This window comes from Merops nubicus, unplaced genomic scaffold, assembly GCF_000691845.1.
Source record: "Merops nubicus isolate BGI_N331 unplaced genomic scaffold, ASM69184v1 scaffold16601, whole genome shotgun sequence".
NCBI classification, from domain to species: Eukaryota; Metazoa; Chordata; class Aves; order Coraciiformes; family Meropidae; genus Merops; species Merops nubicus.
The window spans coordinates 30107-47550 of record NW_008589175.1 but is presented as its reverse complement, the minus strand read 5'-3'; the positions used below and the strand labels follow the sequence as shown (position 1 = coordinate 47550).

The 17444-nt window shown below is 37.9% G+C and overlaps 1 protein-coding gene across 1 annotated transcript in view; it reads left to right on the top strand.

Annotated features, from left to right (window-relative positions):
* The window catches only part of PIK3CB (phosphatidylinositol-4,5-bisphosphate 3-kinase, catalytic subunit beta), a 51653-nt gene that overhangs the window by 16424 nt on the left and 17785 nt on the right, over window positions 1–17444 (top strand). Inside the window, exons 4-12 of the mRNA XM_008949510.1 lie at window positions 1400–1623; window positions 4277–4459; window positions 4712–4882; window positions 5278–5355; window positions 9148–9399; window positions 9982–10078; window positions 10641–10771; window positions 14146–14199; window positions 15692–15880. Coding sequence (XP_008947758.1) covers window positions 1400–1623; window positions 4277–4459; window positions 4712–4882; window positions 5278–5355; window positions 9148–9399; window positions 9982–10078; window positions 10641–10771; window positions 14146–14199; window positions 15692–15880 — 1379 coding nt within the window. The remainder of the gene's footprint in view (window positions 1–1399; window positions 1624–4276; window positions 4460–4711; window positions 4883–5277; window positions 5356–9147; window positions 9400–9981; window positions 10079–10640; window positions 10772–14145; window positions 14200–15691; window positions 15881–17444) is intronic.

Below are 17444 nucleotides of genomic sequence, written 5' to 3'. Positions count from 1 at the left end.
AAAGCTACTTTCTGTGTTGTCTTTCAGCACTGTATTGTATTACTATATCACTCAAGAGCAAATTTTGTCTTAATAGATGAGGGGGAAAAATCTATGCTATTATTGCTAAGTAAGGGAAAGGATAATCCCTGAAAATTGTTACCATGACTAGCAGCAAACTGGATACACAGAGGGAAGTAGAAATTACGATGGGTTGGTTATACATTATTTCTGAGCTTGTTAATGATATGATTCTTGTTTTTGCTCTCAATTGTGGCACTGATTTTCAGCAAACAATGAAAAGCTATTTTTAAAGGTTTCACAGTAACTTGTTCATGATGTTATTTCAGAATTTTCAGCTTTTAAATCTACTCTGCTTGGTTATACAATCGAGATTGACAGGGTCCTGTGAGGTCATACCTCTTGTTTAGAAACAATGACCCATTGTTAGGTCTTTTATAAAGACTGCAGGTTTTGTTTAGATTTCAGCAGTACACTGTCTGCCTGTTTGTGAAAGCTGACAATGGAAACAGTCAGCCAGTTTAACCATTCAGACAGATTCTGACAGATTCTGAGAGATTCACATTCTCTGATTGAATATTTTGTTTATTATAGCTGTGTGAGATCCTTCCTTACGCAGCCCCTACTCTGTACCTTAGCAGTGGAAAAAATGTGTTCCTGTCTAAGATTTTAAAGCGTGTTTTGTTTTCAAAAGGTGTTCAGTGCTTTGTGTGTGGTTTGGACAATGTCCTTCAAAGTTTGGGAGTAAAAGAAAGAAACACTTGCAGGCCCTTTACATCCTGAAGTGCTGAAGAATCACAGCTGTACGGACCCTCCGCTGTGTATTCTCTCTTTACAGATCTTGGAAAAGGAACTTTGCTGATCCTGGATTGGTTGAAATTTCCGTGCTCTCATTTTGAATTGAGTAGGAGATTTTAATCACAAATAGAATTCAAGAATAAATGTATCTATTTATTGTTCCACTATGGGTTTTTTGACTTTTCTATGGGGTTAAAAGTAGTTTGCAAACATTTCTTTCACCCTGAGGTCTTTCTGATGCATTTGCTTTCTTCGCATTTGCTCTTGTGAGGAGAGACTTAAAACTTTCCAAACTAACTGTCACGTAGGGTGTGGGTGGCTCACCCAGTTAGTAGTCCCTAAGGGAGACATTAGTTCTTGCTTTTTAAACTAAACTCTTGTACCAGGTTGCATGGGAATTGTGGAAGTAACTTTGGAAGTCCACTGATGTACAGGAGAATGCAGAACTCAGCTGACTTCTGAGCACGCATTTGGATGGAATGTCTGTAGAAAACCACTTATGTAACCTTAACTTTGAGAGAATAAAGGTTTGAATGGGATGGTAAATAGATGGGTGGAGTTTGTACAGTTATGTATCTTTTGCTTGATTCAATTCTCTCAGGTCTCCACGAGTTTGATGCCTTGCAAGATCCTGAGGTGAAAGACTTCCGAGCTAAAATGCGGCGAATCAGTGAGGAAAAGATTCAGTCGCTTGTGGGTCTTTCCTGGATGGACTGGTTAAAGCACACTTACCCTCCAGAACAGGAACCTGTCATCCCAGAGAGCTTCCAAGATAAGCTCTACAGTGGAAATCTTGTAGTGGCTGTTCATTTTGATAACTGCCAGGTAGGAATGGTTCTTCATCACATTTCACGTAACGGTTCTTGATCCTGATCTGAATTAGCACGTGTTTGATCAAGGATGTGAATGACAGAAGACCAACATTGTTGTGTTTGCCAGGACTTTTTGGCCAGCTGTTGCTATGTTCCTTGACTAACATTTTAGTTTTGGGCTTAGAGGATGCTGATGAATTGGGAGGCACCATACTCAGCACACTTCTGTGTGTGGTTCATTGCTGAACATCTTCAGGGCTGATGTGCTGATTAAGCTGAGTGATAAGTTTTAAAAAAGAGGAATTGGTATTCCCTGTGCTAGACGTGCATATAGACAAAGCACTAGCTGAGACTCAATTATTTCAGCTAACAAATCCAAAGCTTGTTTTTAAAATCAATACCCTTTTAGTTGCCATCTAAAATGAACTTCAACATAAAAAAAAAAACCAAAACTATTAAGCTATGATTCTACTTGAGTCCAGAATTCCCATTATTCAGTTTTGCATTGTGTTCTCTTGGGTAACAGGGATCAATGTTGGAAGCCTTAAAAATCTCAGGAGTGTGTAAATAGATCAGGATATATATTATGTCCATTTTGACCTAGGTGCTAGACATTGATTTTTCTAATGGTTCAGCTGATTTTATTTACAAAATGGTATTTCTGATGCTGTCTTTTTTAACTTAAAAAATCCAAAATGGTAAAATTGTTTATGACTCTGGAAAGAGTAAATGCAGAAATTAATACTGAATTGGGTCACCAGTAACGCTAGCTGATGATGCATGCCTAGATGTGTTTATAAGAAAACATCTTTCCAGTCCTCTTTAGCTTAGTAGTTGTCCAGGAGTGAGACTATCTGTTGTGTTTGCCAGCTTTCAGTTAAAACGTTGTATATATATGCATATGGTGACAGTACAAAAGCAGTGCAAAAGTTCATGCTGGTGCAGAATGTGTTCGCCTGCCCCTGTAATAGCTTAGGCTGCTGACATTTCAAATGTTTCAAATGCTTCTGCTGCCAGTTCTGACCTTCAAAGCCATTAACAGTTCAGCTCTGAGCTGCTTTGCAGAGCAGTAAACTCTGTTCCGGAGTTCACTCCTGGCACTGAGTCCTGGAACCATCTCAGAATGAAGTAGGCAGGTGTGGGGAATGTTGTGTCCTTTCAGTAGGAATGCTGCAAGACTGAGAGAAGGGAGCATTGAAATACTTGTCTAGGATGCACGGCTGAGCTGTAAAAGCTGCCTGTGCCTCTCTGGAGCAAGAGAAAGAGACTGCTCCCCATTTCTGTGACATACGTGTAAAGACTACAATTTGGGAAACAGGCAGCTGTCATAGAGCACCAACGTCCTGGGAAGAAAAGGTGTCATTCCCTGTCTACCTACCCTGTCACCTAGTTGTGATAGGAGCAGAAAGCCTGCATGGTTTGGCAGCTTTCTGACAGGGGAAGCTGTTGTGAACCATGCAGAAACTGAGAAAATGCGGAATTATTTTCGCCTGATGTAACAGTGTTAGATTTTTCTATCAGGGCAACTTGGCTTCTTGCCAGTAAACTTCTATATAAATAAAGCTCAAGTCAAAAGAATGTTGGCCAGGCAACACTTCACATCTGTAAAAACCTGCTTTTAGAATGCTTACATCTTCAGGAGTGTGTGTGAATAAAAATCAAAACAAAAACCTGGAACTTGCTGAATCAGCCTTTGCAGATAAGCGTGTGCAGAGCATAACATGGTAGATTAAGGGAGATGAAAGTCTTCACAGAAGACCTTTTACATGGGAACTTTAAACCTTTTTTCTTAATTTGTAAAAAGGAAGGTGACTTACCTTTACCTTTTTAGAACACATCAAAATTAGAGATACTTTGGAAATGCTTAGATAGCCTCTAAAGATTTGATTAAAAATTTCCTTTGAAAATGCAGAGTCATAAAATTGGAGTCTCATTAAGGTTGGAAAAAACCTCTAAGATCAAGTCCAACCCTCAGCCCAACACTAAACCATGTTCCAAAGTGCCACGTCTACATGTTTTTTGAGCACCTCTAGGGGTGGTGACTCCACACCTCCCTGGGCAGCCTGGTCCAATGCCTTACCAAGTCTTTCCATATTGTCTTCAGAATGCTGCAGGTACTGGCTGCTACTCCTCTTTTCTGCACTCCTCCAAATAAGATGGTGTTTTTGCACATAAATCACATGAACAGTTTCGTCTGCTTTGTTACCCGAAACTTTCTTGTTCTTCTGAGTACAGTAGCCCCTAGCCAGAGGATAACTTGCTAGTGGCCAGAAAGAAGAAGAAAAAAAAAAGAAAGACGAAAACTTAACACATCAAGGAGTGCTAAATACCTTGAAATGTAGGCATTATTTTTCTCCCTCATTCAGGTTCTAAAATACAAGCTTCTAGATTAGTGTCCTGATTGAGAAGTCTTTAAACTGCTCCTGAATCCACTAGATGAAGTTATGTGTTCTTAAAAGCACTTCTGATGCTATAAAAGTTTGGGAGTTGACTATTTTGCAGCTTTTAGGGTGACTTTTGTTCTGATGGCACTGAATGAAGATGTAGGGATTAACTGCAAGTGTTAGAATAGTTCAACCTATCTTATTGTGTGTGCCACAGTTTAAGACTTGTACCTCAGACTGTGACAATTTTAACATTTGCCATTCCTGTTTGTGTTTTGTTAGGATGTTTTTAGTTTTCAGGTGTCTCCTAACATGAATCCCATCAAGCTGAATGAGCTAGCAATCCGAAAACGTTTGACTATCCATGGAAAGGAAGATGAGGAAGTTGATCCTGCTGACTATGTGCTGCAAGTTAGCGGACGGCTAGAATATGTTTTTGGTGATCACCCATTAATTCAGTTCCAGGTACACAACACTCTTCGGATCTTGGCATAACAGGAGTTTGGGGTCTGGGACAAAATTTGCCCCTCTTCCCTGTGCCATTAGATGGCCAGCTATGCCGAGCAGTAATACACTTCCTCCTCATGGCTGCAGCCCTCTCCAATTGGAAAATACATGCGACCACTTCTGTATCTTAGTAATACATTTTATTTGATATGAAAGTTGCCTTAGAAATAGTCTGCTAGCTGGTAACAGCTGTTTTCCATGGGCTTTCAGTATATACGCAACTGTGTGATGAACAGGACTCTTCCTCAGCTGACTCTGGTTGAGTGTTGCACCATAAAGAAAATGTGTGAGCAAGAGATGATTGCTGTAGAAGCTGCCATAAACCGAAAATCATCCAACCTTCCTCTTCCTCTGCCACCAAAAAAAACAAAAACAACAACTGTAAGTTGATACAGAAAGTATCTAATGCCCCAAAGTAGCAGTGACTTGTGGAATATAAATTGCACTGGGGAGGTTGTTGCAGAGAACCTGGGTTCTCCAGCTTTGGAGTGATGTGTGGGCTCCACTAGCGTGGGCAGTAGTGCTCTGTGACCTCTTGTCTTCGCCCAGATAGCTTGTGTGATGTTGCCACTTCAGTCATGGCAACTTTTGGACATCTTATATGCTCTTATAGTTATGATAACCAATTTATTTTTTAAGATTACTAATTAATATTTTTTTAAATGTATCTTTTTTAGTTTGTATTTGACTTTTTCTTAAAATGCTTAGCTTATAAAATAGATCTTAATATGTTACATTGTTTAAGAATGAATTAGTGTCTTTGTTTCCCTTCTCAGAGTGTATGGGATATTTCCAACCCTTTCAAGATTATTCTGTTAAAGGGTAACAAACTCAACACAGAAGAAAATGCCAAAGTAAGTAACTATGCCTGTTATCCAGAGATGTTCTGTTCATCATTTTAATGATTTGCAATGTTTTGTGAACTCAGAATAGTACACGTTTCAATTCAGAAAAAGTGTGAGTGTTTTTATTTACTCCCAGTGATATTGGTAGTACTGGATAAAATCTTGCTTTATTGCTCGAGTATTGCTCTGTTGTCTGAAGCTGGATGTGTGTGTTAGAACACTACCAATAATCATGGACAGGACACAGGTGTTCACATGGTACTGGATTTTTTTTGAGGTGGAACCTATAAAGTACCGATGTTGGTGTGAAATAAGCTTATTCAAACTGTCATAAACATCTGACAGTATCAGAAGTAGATTTTAAATAAAGAGTTCTCAGCTGAACATAAGGTATTTTTGCAGTCCAGAATATTTTCTCTGTGTGTCTAAGCATGGCCTGCACGGTTTTATGCAATCTGTCTTTTATTTTCTAAATATGCTGAACACAAAAAAGCTGTAGTATTGCTTCCTGTAAAAATGTACATGACTGGGCTACTGACTGTTTACAGACCACAAGTTGTTAACACATGGGAATTTATTGCACAGCTACTTCAAGGCCTTACAAGACACTTGCATGTGAGAAAGAAGAATATTAATTTCCTTGATTTTGTTTGGTAATCAATAAATCCTATAGCCAGTCGTGTAGATTAGGAAGAAATGCAATTAGCCATTGAAGTTTGCTGTTCTGATGCTTTATTCAGGACAGTGGGTGTGGGTTTTTACTTTGATAACTACTGTGACTGCTTCGTTGTGTACTAGCAGTACTACACTTTACTACATAGCTAAGTGAGCCACAGTTACAGCTTTACTACCTGAGATACTGTGGCTGTGGAAATAGGTGCAAAGATGTTTCCCTTTGCCTAAGCCATTATTTAGCTAGTTGTAGCATCTTCTTATCTACAGTTTTTAGACTCTCAAAATTTGTAAAAGACAAAGGAAAGGTAAAGACAAAGTGGATGCCAGAAGCAACGTAGCTGTCAAGTTGTGGTTTGTTTGGCTGGTGATTTTTTTTTTTTTTTTCCCCCTATTTACAAAAGGTGAGTTTCAGTTAATTTCATTGGGCTTTTAAAAGAAAAAGAAAATATCTTTGACAGTTCTTTGATATTGGTACCTGTGGATACTATCTAAACATGATTTAGTATATTGAATGCTTTTCAGTCTTGAAAACGTTGAAGTCCTGTAGCCACCCGAGAACACAAATGCATGTAGTAACCCTGCAGGCTCGTGAGTGTTTCCCTGTGTTGTCTGTCTGTGCTAGTGTGGAATTATCACTATTGGGAATGTGTTTATTTCCTAGTCCTGACTCTAAAGCTGTTTAATTCACTGCCATTGTTCTTTTAGTTTCATTGTGCTTTGGATCAAGCCAATATTCATCCACTTTTGCTGAAACCACCAAAAGGGTTGATAAATGCAGTGTTTGTAGTGGGAAACAAAACATTTGTCAGATGGGTAGCACTCCACTAATGTGAGCTGGATTGAGTATTTTCACCTACAGCACAAGAGACTTCATTCAGCTGTCACCCAGTTTTCCAAAACCATGACATTTGAAATTGCTTTTCTTTTGTCTTGCTCTTTGGCTGCACCATCGGTACATCCCGTTGCATTGGTGAAAGGGGAGTGTCAGAATGAAAAGAACAAAATTAGGATCCAATCCCTTATGTTAACAGGATTGGCAAGAGACAAGCAAAATAGCAATGTGCTCCAACAATACAGTGCTTTGTACTAGCTAGTTTTACCTGATCACCTCTGCTTTTTATATTAATAAAGGAAAAGTCAGGAAGTGTGGTGGCATATAAAGTTCTAATATGAGGTGATAGCAAATCTGAGAACAATATCCAAAATTGTGCAAATGTGAATTTAAACCCCTGGTTTAAAAACAAAACAAAACCCTAACAGGCAAATTCTGTAGTATTTGCTGTTGCTGGTGTTAAAGCACAAGCAGCTAATACACCAGATGTAGTCATATTCCCATAAGATATCTTTAAATCAGCAAAGGAATTTGATTATAAACTCAGTTGAACATACAGTGAATCTCCAAATGAATTAATAAAGGACCATCTGGTGAATTTTTTCAAGGTTATGAACCAACTGATTTTCAGTTCTCTGATATCCACCACTGTATTTCCTTTTTCAAGAATATGAAGCTACAATCTTTAATTACAGAGAAATAAAAAACCCTTGGAAATGTAATCAACAGGAACTGATTGTGCATACGTATATAGTTACATATGGGTATGCGCACGTCTGGTCTGCATACATTTGCCTCCTGAGGTTAGGTTACTTTCATGTCATCTCTTGTGTGGATGTTTATGTTGCTGTTCTTAACTCACAGTGGGTCACAGAGATGAAGCTGTACATGCCAAAACTGGCTGCTAGTGGGGTTTATGAGTATCTCCAGGACACAAGTGAATGTTGTTTTCTAAACTGAACTTTTTTTTCACTGATTGTTTGTAAGCTTGGGAATGAAACTGGATTGGATATGTGTAAGTCAAGAAGGTAGTTTAATAATGGATGTTCCTGTGGCACCTTTATCAGGGTAACCCATAACAGCATGTTCTCCAAGACCTAAAGCTTCTGCCAGTTCTGAGAGAGCCATCAGTGGTAGTGATTGTTAGAGAGAAATCCAGGGTGATCAGAATGGGTGTTAGTTGGAGACCATCTGTTGATGCTGCTGATGCCTTCTGCAGGGATTTTTTCTGGGCTGAAAGGAGAAATGCTCTCTAGCAGGACTTCTTTCAAACTGTATTACAACTTGCCAACAACTAGTTCTTCAGAATGGAGAACTTAGCAATGAGCAGTAGTTGGTGTAACCAAAAAAGATAAATTGAGACGGGGACTGCTTCCGTGTTCATCCCACTGTTGTATCTTCAAAGGAAGGAAAGATCCTCTCTCTCTCAGAACTGATCTTGTCTGTGTCACTTGGGAATTCAGAGGTGGATTTTTTTAATCCAAAACTTGTACCAAATTTTAAATGTCTCTGCCTTTCCCTTCCAGTGCTTAAAAACAATCCAGTAGCTTGAAGTGAATGTTGGCAAGGTTGCTTGAGGAGCATAGGGGACCTGAAACATAGTTCACCTCTTACTCATTTAACCATAACATGAAGAACTTCTTTTTGATGTGGACCAAAGGATGATATCGTAGGGCTTTCTCTCTTTGTTATTTCCTCTCCCCACTCTTTTTTCCTGTCTTCCTTTTGGTTTTTTCTTTGTCTTTTTTTTCTCTTTTTTTTTTTTTTTTTAACACTGATATTTTGGAATGACACCTGTTATTAAACAGAAGTGCAGAAACAAGCCACATCTTCACATTGACCTGTAGTGTGTTTCATTTCAGTGCCAATAACTTCAGCTTCTTTGTCTTCTTGCCCTTCTCCTTTCCTGTTCATTATTTTTATCATTCAGGCTAGCTGAATTTTTTTTTCCTATTCTTTCTGGGTGCTAAAGACAAATGAGAATTCCTGGAAGTTATGTACATTGTAGTTATTATTACAGGGAATTTCTGATGTAAGGGCCAGCAGTGTTCCCTCTGTGCATTTTTTTCAACAGTTTATATAAGAAATTAATTTTTTCTTTTGGTGAAAACACCCAAAACTTTTGAGTTACTTACAGAACCAACACTCAATATTCATTGTAAAACCTCAAAATTGATATTTCTTTTAAGGTAGAAGTATTGATGAGAGGTGTGTATGTATGTTCTGTATAATATTCCATGCAGAATTCTTTCTGTTCTGTGGCAAGCTTAAAATTTCTAATTCCTTTATTACAGGTACACGTTAGGGCTGGTCTTTTCCATGGTACAGAGCTCCTTTGTAAAACTGTAGTGAGCACAGAAATATCTGGGAGAAGTGACCACGTTTGGAATGAAGTCCTAGAGTTTGAGATAAATGTCTGCGATCTCCCGAGGATGGCAAGGCTCTGCTTTGCAGTTTATACTGTCATGGATAAAATGAAAACTAAAAAGTCAACCAAGGCAATGAATCCTTCCAAATACCAAACCATTAGGAAAGCAGGAAAAGTGGTAATTATTTCATTTGGTTTTCTTGAGTGTCCCTTTGAATTAGTTGGAAATGAGTATTCAGAAATCTTTCATTGAACTCCCTTCAGTTTTTAAGTATGAAAAATTCAAAGAAAAAAAGCATGTATATTAAGAATTGATAAGAATTGTATGATTTTTGTACATCTTTGTATGAAAAAAGCTTTTCATATATCTCAGACTCTGACAGATGCATGAAAATTTTGATTGTAAGCCAGTTGGCAAATGGCTGTTTAAAGAATTGTGTTTTAAAAGGTCAGTTTTGTTCTGAGCTCTAGATGAGTTGTGACTGGGAAAAGATGAAAACCAATCAGCATCTAGGCTCACATTCAGTGACCTGCCTGTTTTTACACTGGCAGAGTGACACCCTTAAAATTAGGTCTTGCTGTCCTCAGCAGTACTGGAGTAGATAATGGAACACTATGCATGTGTTTAACTGCTTTTCTGAAAGGTGTCACCATTTACAAAAACCTAGCCCTCCCTCTGAATTTTACTTACCTTGTAGTGCATAGCATAGTAATGTTCACTGGCATCTTAGTTTCTGTGTAAAAATTCTTTCCTTCCCAGCATTATCCTGTAGCCTGGGTGAATACCATGGTGTTTGATTATAAAGGGCAGCTGAGGACTGGAGAGCTGGTTCTGCACAGCTGGTCGTCGTTTCCTGGTAAAGTTTAACTTGGTTTAGACTTTAAATGCTTAGAAGACGAAAGAGGATTGATAGCAAATAGTAGAATATTTGCTGTATACATGTCCAATTCTCCTGCCATAATCTCTTCACTGCTTGTATTTTTTATGTGGATAAATATACGATGTCTTAATCTCTTTCCTGAGAGTATTATGTATCGGGAACAAGGAAGGGCAAAAATCTGCTTGTAAATAAAATTGTAAGAGTTTTATCTGTTAAGGAAGGAAAACCACATTCAAATATGTATCTGTTTTTTATTTTCATGTAGTGTTACCTGTTCTTAAGGTGTGGTGTAGGTCTTCCTTGCTTGCCTGTGCTATGCAACCTAAGCTAAGTAGATAGCCTATATTGCATGTGACAGTATTTACATCAGCAAAAAAATGTGAATGAGAAGGGTTTTTTCTGTGTCTTCTTTCCCTGGTATTTGAATTGATTAGTAAGAGTAAGCAATTCTTGTTGTGTCTTTGCATTTCAGGTTTTTTAGTTGTCGTGCACACCTGCTCTAATAATGCAATACTAATTATTCTGTCTGATGTTTCAGATGAACTTGAAGAAATGTTGAATCCAATGGGAACCGTCCAGACTAACCCTTACACTGAGAACGCAACGGCTTTGCACATTAGGTTTCAGGAGTATTCCAAGCAGCCTGTCCATTACCCTCCCTTTGACAAGGTGAGGGGTGACATAAAGAGCACTCATGAATGCTCCCATGGACATAGCTGTTTCTTTCCTTTCAACACTGCCTTTTCCCCCAAATTCCCCGTGCCCTGCTTTTGAGTTAAGATACTACAGACCTTTAGATTTGTGCTGCGTGAGTGCCAGTGCTCTGACTTCAGAGTATTCAAAGAGTATTTTGAAGGTGTGTGCTTTTAAAAACACTCTATCCATAGTCTCTTGAGGATGTATAATACACTTGAGAAGTGTAATCGGTGTCCCGTATCAATGACCTTACAGAAAGCTAAATTTATCTGCCATTCTGGAAACCTTCAAACTGTGCTTGCCTGGGATCTGTGGGGATGGGTTATTTTTTTTGTACAAATGCGTGTTACCCATACTGGAATGCTGCTTTCCTCTATGAGTTAAAATCCTTTTAAAGATAAACAGACTCTTAGTACTGTGTGAAAAGAGTTCTCAAGGTCTGCTCTTGAACTAAATCCACTTAAGTTGCCCTGCAGTGTTCTACAGATAGAGGTAAGAATGTCTGTCTAGAAAGGAAATTTGTATTTGGAGTACTCGTGGTGACATCTTCAGCATGATCACTAGGTAGCAAGTTGTTCACAAACCAGCAAATAAAGCAAAGACTAGGAAGCAAGGAATAAAACAAGTGTTAAAACAGACAGCTAATGATGCTTTCAAAAAACAAAAGTTTGACTTCTACATAAGTTAGTCTGAATTTTGCTTTTGGGAAAGTTAATAACCACTTAGAAAACTGCCTCTTTTTATTTTTCCTTTCTGAAGATTCTGCACCTTGGCATTTAATGTTCATCAAAATGAAATCAAATAACAAGATAGGGGTTGATTTTCGGGGTGTGGTGTGTTTTTTTGTTTTGTAGATTGTTGTTTTGGGTTTTTTTGGTTGGTTTTTTTTTTTTTTTTTTTACTCCTTGTCAGCACAGTTCTCGTTCTTGTATTGAAACAGCATTGGAAATGCCATGAGATGAAACAATACTGATTAATTGCTGCCTTAATTGTGGCTGACCAGTTTACTTTTCATACTGGACATGTTTTAGTCAGTTTTATTAGCTTATTCATAATGCTTTAAATTTTTTGCTCATGACACGTATTTGTTCGAGCTGTATTGTTCCTTCTATTCGTACCTGCAGCACCAAGCTTTTGGCATGATAAAATGCTGGGGTGAATACAGATAAAAGGTTTTACTGAGTAAGTTAAGGTAATGTCTGGTGGTCTTCACCATCCCTTATAACTTGTGTTTGCTGATGGCTTTTTTTATTTTGTGGCTTTCCCCCATCTTGAACTGTACGTGAGAAATGCAGCATATCAGATAGAGGAAAGCCCCAGAGCATCTTTATGAAGTGATTACAGAGCTAGTAATAAAACGCTCGGTGGTTGGACTTGATGATCTTGGAGGTCCCTTCCAACCTAAATGATTCTATGATTCATTGAAAGCATTCAACTGTGAGAAAATCCTACAAAATGTGCTGCTGCCTTTTTTTTTTTTTAGCAGCTCTTATTTTTTCCAGGAGCTTTGGCAGCTTGCAGTTCCCTAGAGTTAATAAACTGTTTTGCAGTGCCACTGGGAAAACCAGAGCTCTAAACTCCTTGAAAATTCAGTCAATTTCTGTGCATATGCAGAAATTTCTCCCTCAGAAAAGAGAGTAAAAGAGGATATCTCTGAAAGTTTCTCTAGAAGAGGGTCCTGTTGAATGGGGAGTAACATCATAGCTACTTGAATTATATCAGTTGAGAATCTGTTTTTCAAAACTACCTAGATGTGACTTACTTGGTGTATGGCTGCTTCTAATTTTCCCAGTGTTGTTGCTTGTTTCTGCCAAAGAAATGGAGAATCGGATGCCAGATCTTTATTTTTAAAAATATCACGTGCAAAAACAGATGAAGTTTTTCAAATATAGTATCAGTCCTCTTGATGTGAACAGCTGTTTGGTGCCGAGTAAGCTGAAGTGCCCTGACAATAGATAACAAAACTGTTGTCTAATGAAGGACCTGGATATTGGGCTAGTTCATGGTGCTCTGAGGGGCTCCTTGTTCAGCTGAGCAAAGCTGGACTTGCAGAAACTTCCAAAGTTTGCTTGCAAACAGAGTAACTAAAAAGTACAAGGAGGCAAACATCAAACAGGGAATTAGGCTGTTGTGGCTTTGTTTATGCATGTTTTCACACACAGTGTGTAAACAAGCTTTGTAGCCAAGTAGCAGATGTCGTACATCATATTAACAAACATTTCATATAGAGCAAGAAATAAAACAAGTTAAGGCACCTTTTTAAGGGCTTTAGCTGCTGGGTATTTATGTTCTGATTATTGTAGTCTTTTGTTGTTTCTCATTTTGCTTGAGTAAAGACAATGCAAGTCTTGCTGAGTCTGTCTCTGGGGGTGATATTATATGCCTGGGGAGAGGCAGACCTCTGAGGGGAAGGGGATGCTGTGGTTCTGTAGACTTTCTGTTTTATGGAATAAACTGTAGATACACTGACCTGAACAATTCAGCTGGTCAAATGAACTTAGTCACCATTCTAACACCTCTCTGTTGGATGCAGTAGAGTGCAGAACATAGCTGAAGAACTGTTTAGATCTGTACTTTACTACCCATCATGACTCAGTACGTGAACTTTAAAAACTTCAGTGGAACATTCAAAAGGAGCGGGGGGGGAGTAATTTAGAGCTGAGCTTCTGGGGGAATGTTGCTTTGCTCTTAACAAAAGTGGCAGCCCTGGCTCCTGAGGGTGCTCTGTATTAACTGGTGCTGGGAGCTTGATGGTGGAGTATTCACTTTGTCAGTAAAGGAGTTCTTGTTGGAAGCTGGTTGTTCATGACATTACAGAAGGGAACTGTAACTGCAAACACTGAGGTCATAGGGGCAATCTGGGAGGATGGTGAAAAGACTGAGTTTGTGGATTCATGTGGAAACAGCAGGCTAAAGGTGTGGATCTGTGGGTAGCAGGTGTGACTCATGAAAGCAGTGTCCTTGAGAACTGCAGAAGTAGAGATGAGAAAGCAAAGGATGTTTTAGAGTTGAGGAATTGGTTTGCTGTTCTGAGAAATAAGGAGGAAATGCAGACAGCAACAGAAAACAAGATGCAATAGGGAAGATCAGTTAGCCCAGGAGTGGTGAAGAAGAAAATGGAGATAAATCACGAGCACTCCTATTCCTGGTCTACATAGTCCTGCAGATTAGAAGAGCAGCACCGCATAGAAGTCCATGTTATATAGCACAGTATATACAAAATAATAGTGTTGTAATGCTCTAAAAGGTAGCAAAATTTCCTCAACTACTTAATTTCTATAAATCTATTCTTTCAGTGCAGTCAGATTTGTTTTTAAATCTAATGTACTTAAAAATGTCTTTTTCAGATACTTGAAAAGGCAGCTGAGATTGCAAGAAGCAGTGACAACGCTGCAATGGCGGTAAGCAGCTGCTAAAAACGACTTTAAAATTCAGTTTCTGGTTTTTTTTTTTTTGTCTACGTCTATCTAGAAATAAATAAGTCAGCTGCTCAAATAGCAGTGGTTCTACTCACTCTGTTTTCTGATGTGATTCGCTTTGGTGATCTACTTTAAAACTCAGGTGTATATCCACTTTTTCCAGTGTCTTTTGGACTTGACTGTTTTGTGTCAAGAAGGATAATTCTTCTACGTACTGTATGGATCTGGAACACAACTGAGCTTTACATTACATCTGGATCTGGAACACATTCCTAAGCTGCATCAAATACTGCTAGGAAATTTCTCAACTTTATCAAACATGATCATTTACTTGATTGTCAGATGTTCCAAATAGGCTCTTTCAGAAACGGTCATTGATCTATAAGATGTTGTTTCTTGAATATGAGGATTATATGCTATTCTTGAGGAACTGGAGACTTGGAACTTGAAGACAAATTTTGAAAAGATCACCAAAATCTGAAGGCGTTTTCTTTTTATTATATACAAAAATACAGAAGATTGCAATTTAAGATGATGAAAGCACAGTTGGCTCAACAGTAATTTATAATAAATTTAAATTAAATTTAAATAAAACAACTGCATTTCATATAAGAATGGAATTGGAAGAACATCAGTTACAATGCCAGGTGCATGAAGTGCTTGGGAAAAGTGAGGATTCACTGCTGCTGAGGGTGCAAAGCATGTAGTGCACAAATAATGGGAAATCTGCAATAGCAGGATGCCAGCCTGACAGTATTGAGACTTCTGATTTGAAAGATGAACATTTGTGGATAAAAGAATCACTTCTGATCAAGGCTGTGTGCTTATTTTGATATCGAGACAGAGTATCACTTAGTTGTATTGCAATGTTTGTTTAGTACAACTAGCTTTTGGAAGTCTATTCACTCCTAAAGACTTTATGCTTAGGTGTTGTTTTTCCATGAAGATGTTTACTTAAAACTTTTCAGCAAAATACAAGGCTCAGGCACTTATCATTTCTAGAAGCAGCTAAATGTAAATTCTGTGTGTGGCAGATGTATTTTTTGTCAGGTAGGAAACCTGACAAAAATTCTCTTTGGTTTTTGTTGGAGATGGTGGGGTCTTTTGGCTTTTATTTTTTTAAAAAAATGTGTTTAGACCTATATATGTTAAATTTACTTGATTGAAAAACAAAAAGGATGGACTATGTGCACCCTGAATGAAAGTTGTCCATGTTAGAGCTGGGAAATAGAAATATTGCCACCTAGTGTCATTAGCTCTAAAGTTTAGTTGCTTTTTCAGAAATTTCTGAACACTGAATTTTGAATCTACAATTCTTGTAGCTTAAGAAATCTGAAAGGAAGGCACAGTATCGTTCCCGTGTTTCATGAGTTTTATCTGATGTTCTTAGTGGTGTAAGTTTCCAGTATCTGAGCTGCAATATTAAGAATCTTGCCAATTCTATCAAAACATTATATGTTTCTCTATTTTCTAGGGTCGAGGTGGTAAGAAGTTTTATGTTGTGCTAAAAGAAATAATGGAAAGAGATCCTTTGTCTCAACTCTGTGAAAATGAAATGGATCTTATTTGGACTTTGCGATATGACTGTCGTGAAAATTTTCCACAATCATTGCCCAAACTGCTGCTGTCTTTAAAATGGAACAAACTTGAAGATGTTGCTCAGGTAAGGCAGAGACAGTGTTGGTGGGGAAAAATACTGGACTCAAATAATGAGTAAATAGGGTTTCTTTCTAAAGTACAGACATTTTGAAATAGTACCATTTTATAAAACAGAGTTCGTTGTATTCCTTCTGTGGCCTGGACACATAAGCATGATCTTATTTTCTTAAACCAAAAGAACAAAATGCATTTCAGAGGTCCACTGAGTGATGAGAAAAGAACAGCCATTTCATATACAGGATAATTTTTAAAATTATGTGCTCAACTGTCATCTTAAGTGTAAGGAATTTCACAGAATCAGTCTTTTAGGTTGGAAGAGGGACCTGGTGAGATCATCTAGTTCAGCCCCTGTGCTCAAGCACAGTCAGAGCAGGACTTGTAAATCAGGATCTGAAATAAAGCTTCTTACAAAAATTGCTCAACTGGTCAAAGACTGTAAAGATCCACATCTCAGACTGGGTAGTTAAACCACACTGAGGCCAACAGATGATTTTTCTGAGAGATGTGACACCCACTAGTGGTACAAGATACTTCATTCTCATCACATTGACTGTAAGACCAAGTAGGGTTTCTTCAAATTAACTGCAAGTAATTAACTTACAATTAAAGACATGAAGACTGGTGCTGTAAGACAAGGTGACTTTCAGTAAAATTATATCATTTGTTTGCTGTATAGATATACAAGCTTATTCACTACACTGAATTTTTTGTAGCAGCCTTTTCCTGTATTTACCCAAAGAGAATCCAAATCTTGTGATGCTTTTTGGCACTAAGTGGAACCTTGATAGAGGAAAAATTGTTTGAGTTTATAGTTAGAGACCGTTCCTGCTTGACAGACTGACTGAAAAGTAATAAGATAACGGATGTGTGGATTTGTATTGAAAGATTTTAGCCTGTGTACAGAGCAGGGTGGGCAACACTGTGAAACTCCTGATGGATTCAAATGACACTCAACTTGTCACAAACTATTTCACTGAGATAATATTGGTGTCTTTCCATGAGTCTCATTTTTTTTTTTTTAAACTTTAAACTTTTTTTTTTTTCATTTTTAAAATCTTTGAGCTAAAGAGCGTTTGCTGTGAAGGATTATGATTGGTAGTATAAATTTATGTTCTAGCTTAGTATTCTGACCTTCTCCTGGGACAAGCTAGGTGTTCTTGGAAGGAAAGGAAACCAATCCATGAAAATTTTACTTCCATCTATTCATTGTGTGATTTTAGTGATTATCCAGTCAGAATCTTAGCTTGCCTCCAGCATAGAGTTTATTTTCCATTACATCCTTCCTATCAGCTAGATGTATATGTTCCATGAACTTACAAAAATAAATGGAATTTCATCCTAGTTCATTGTCTGTGCCATGAATGCTACACTAACAAAATGTGGCACGCACACATTCCTTGCTCACTTGTGTTCTTTCACATGCAGAAATCCTTTGTTCCTTGGTAATTCCATTATGTGCCTCTGAATTTATTGTTTATTATTAAAAGTTATTTGGAAATATAAACTGTAGAAATACAAGTAGGTATTTGTTTACTCATTAAAACGTGAAGGAAAAGGTATCCTGATTA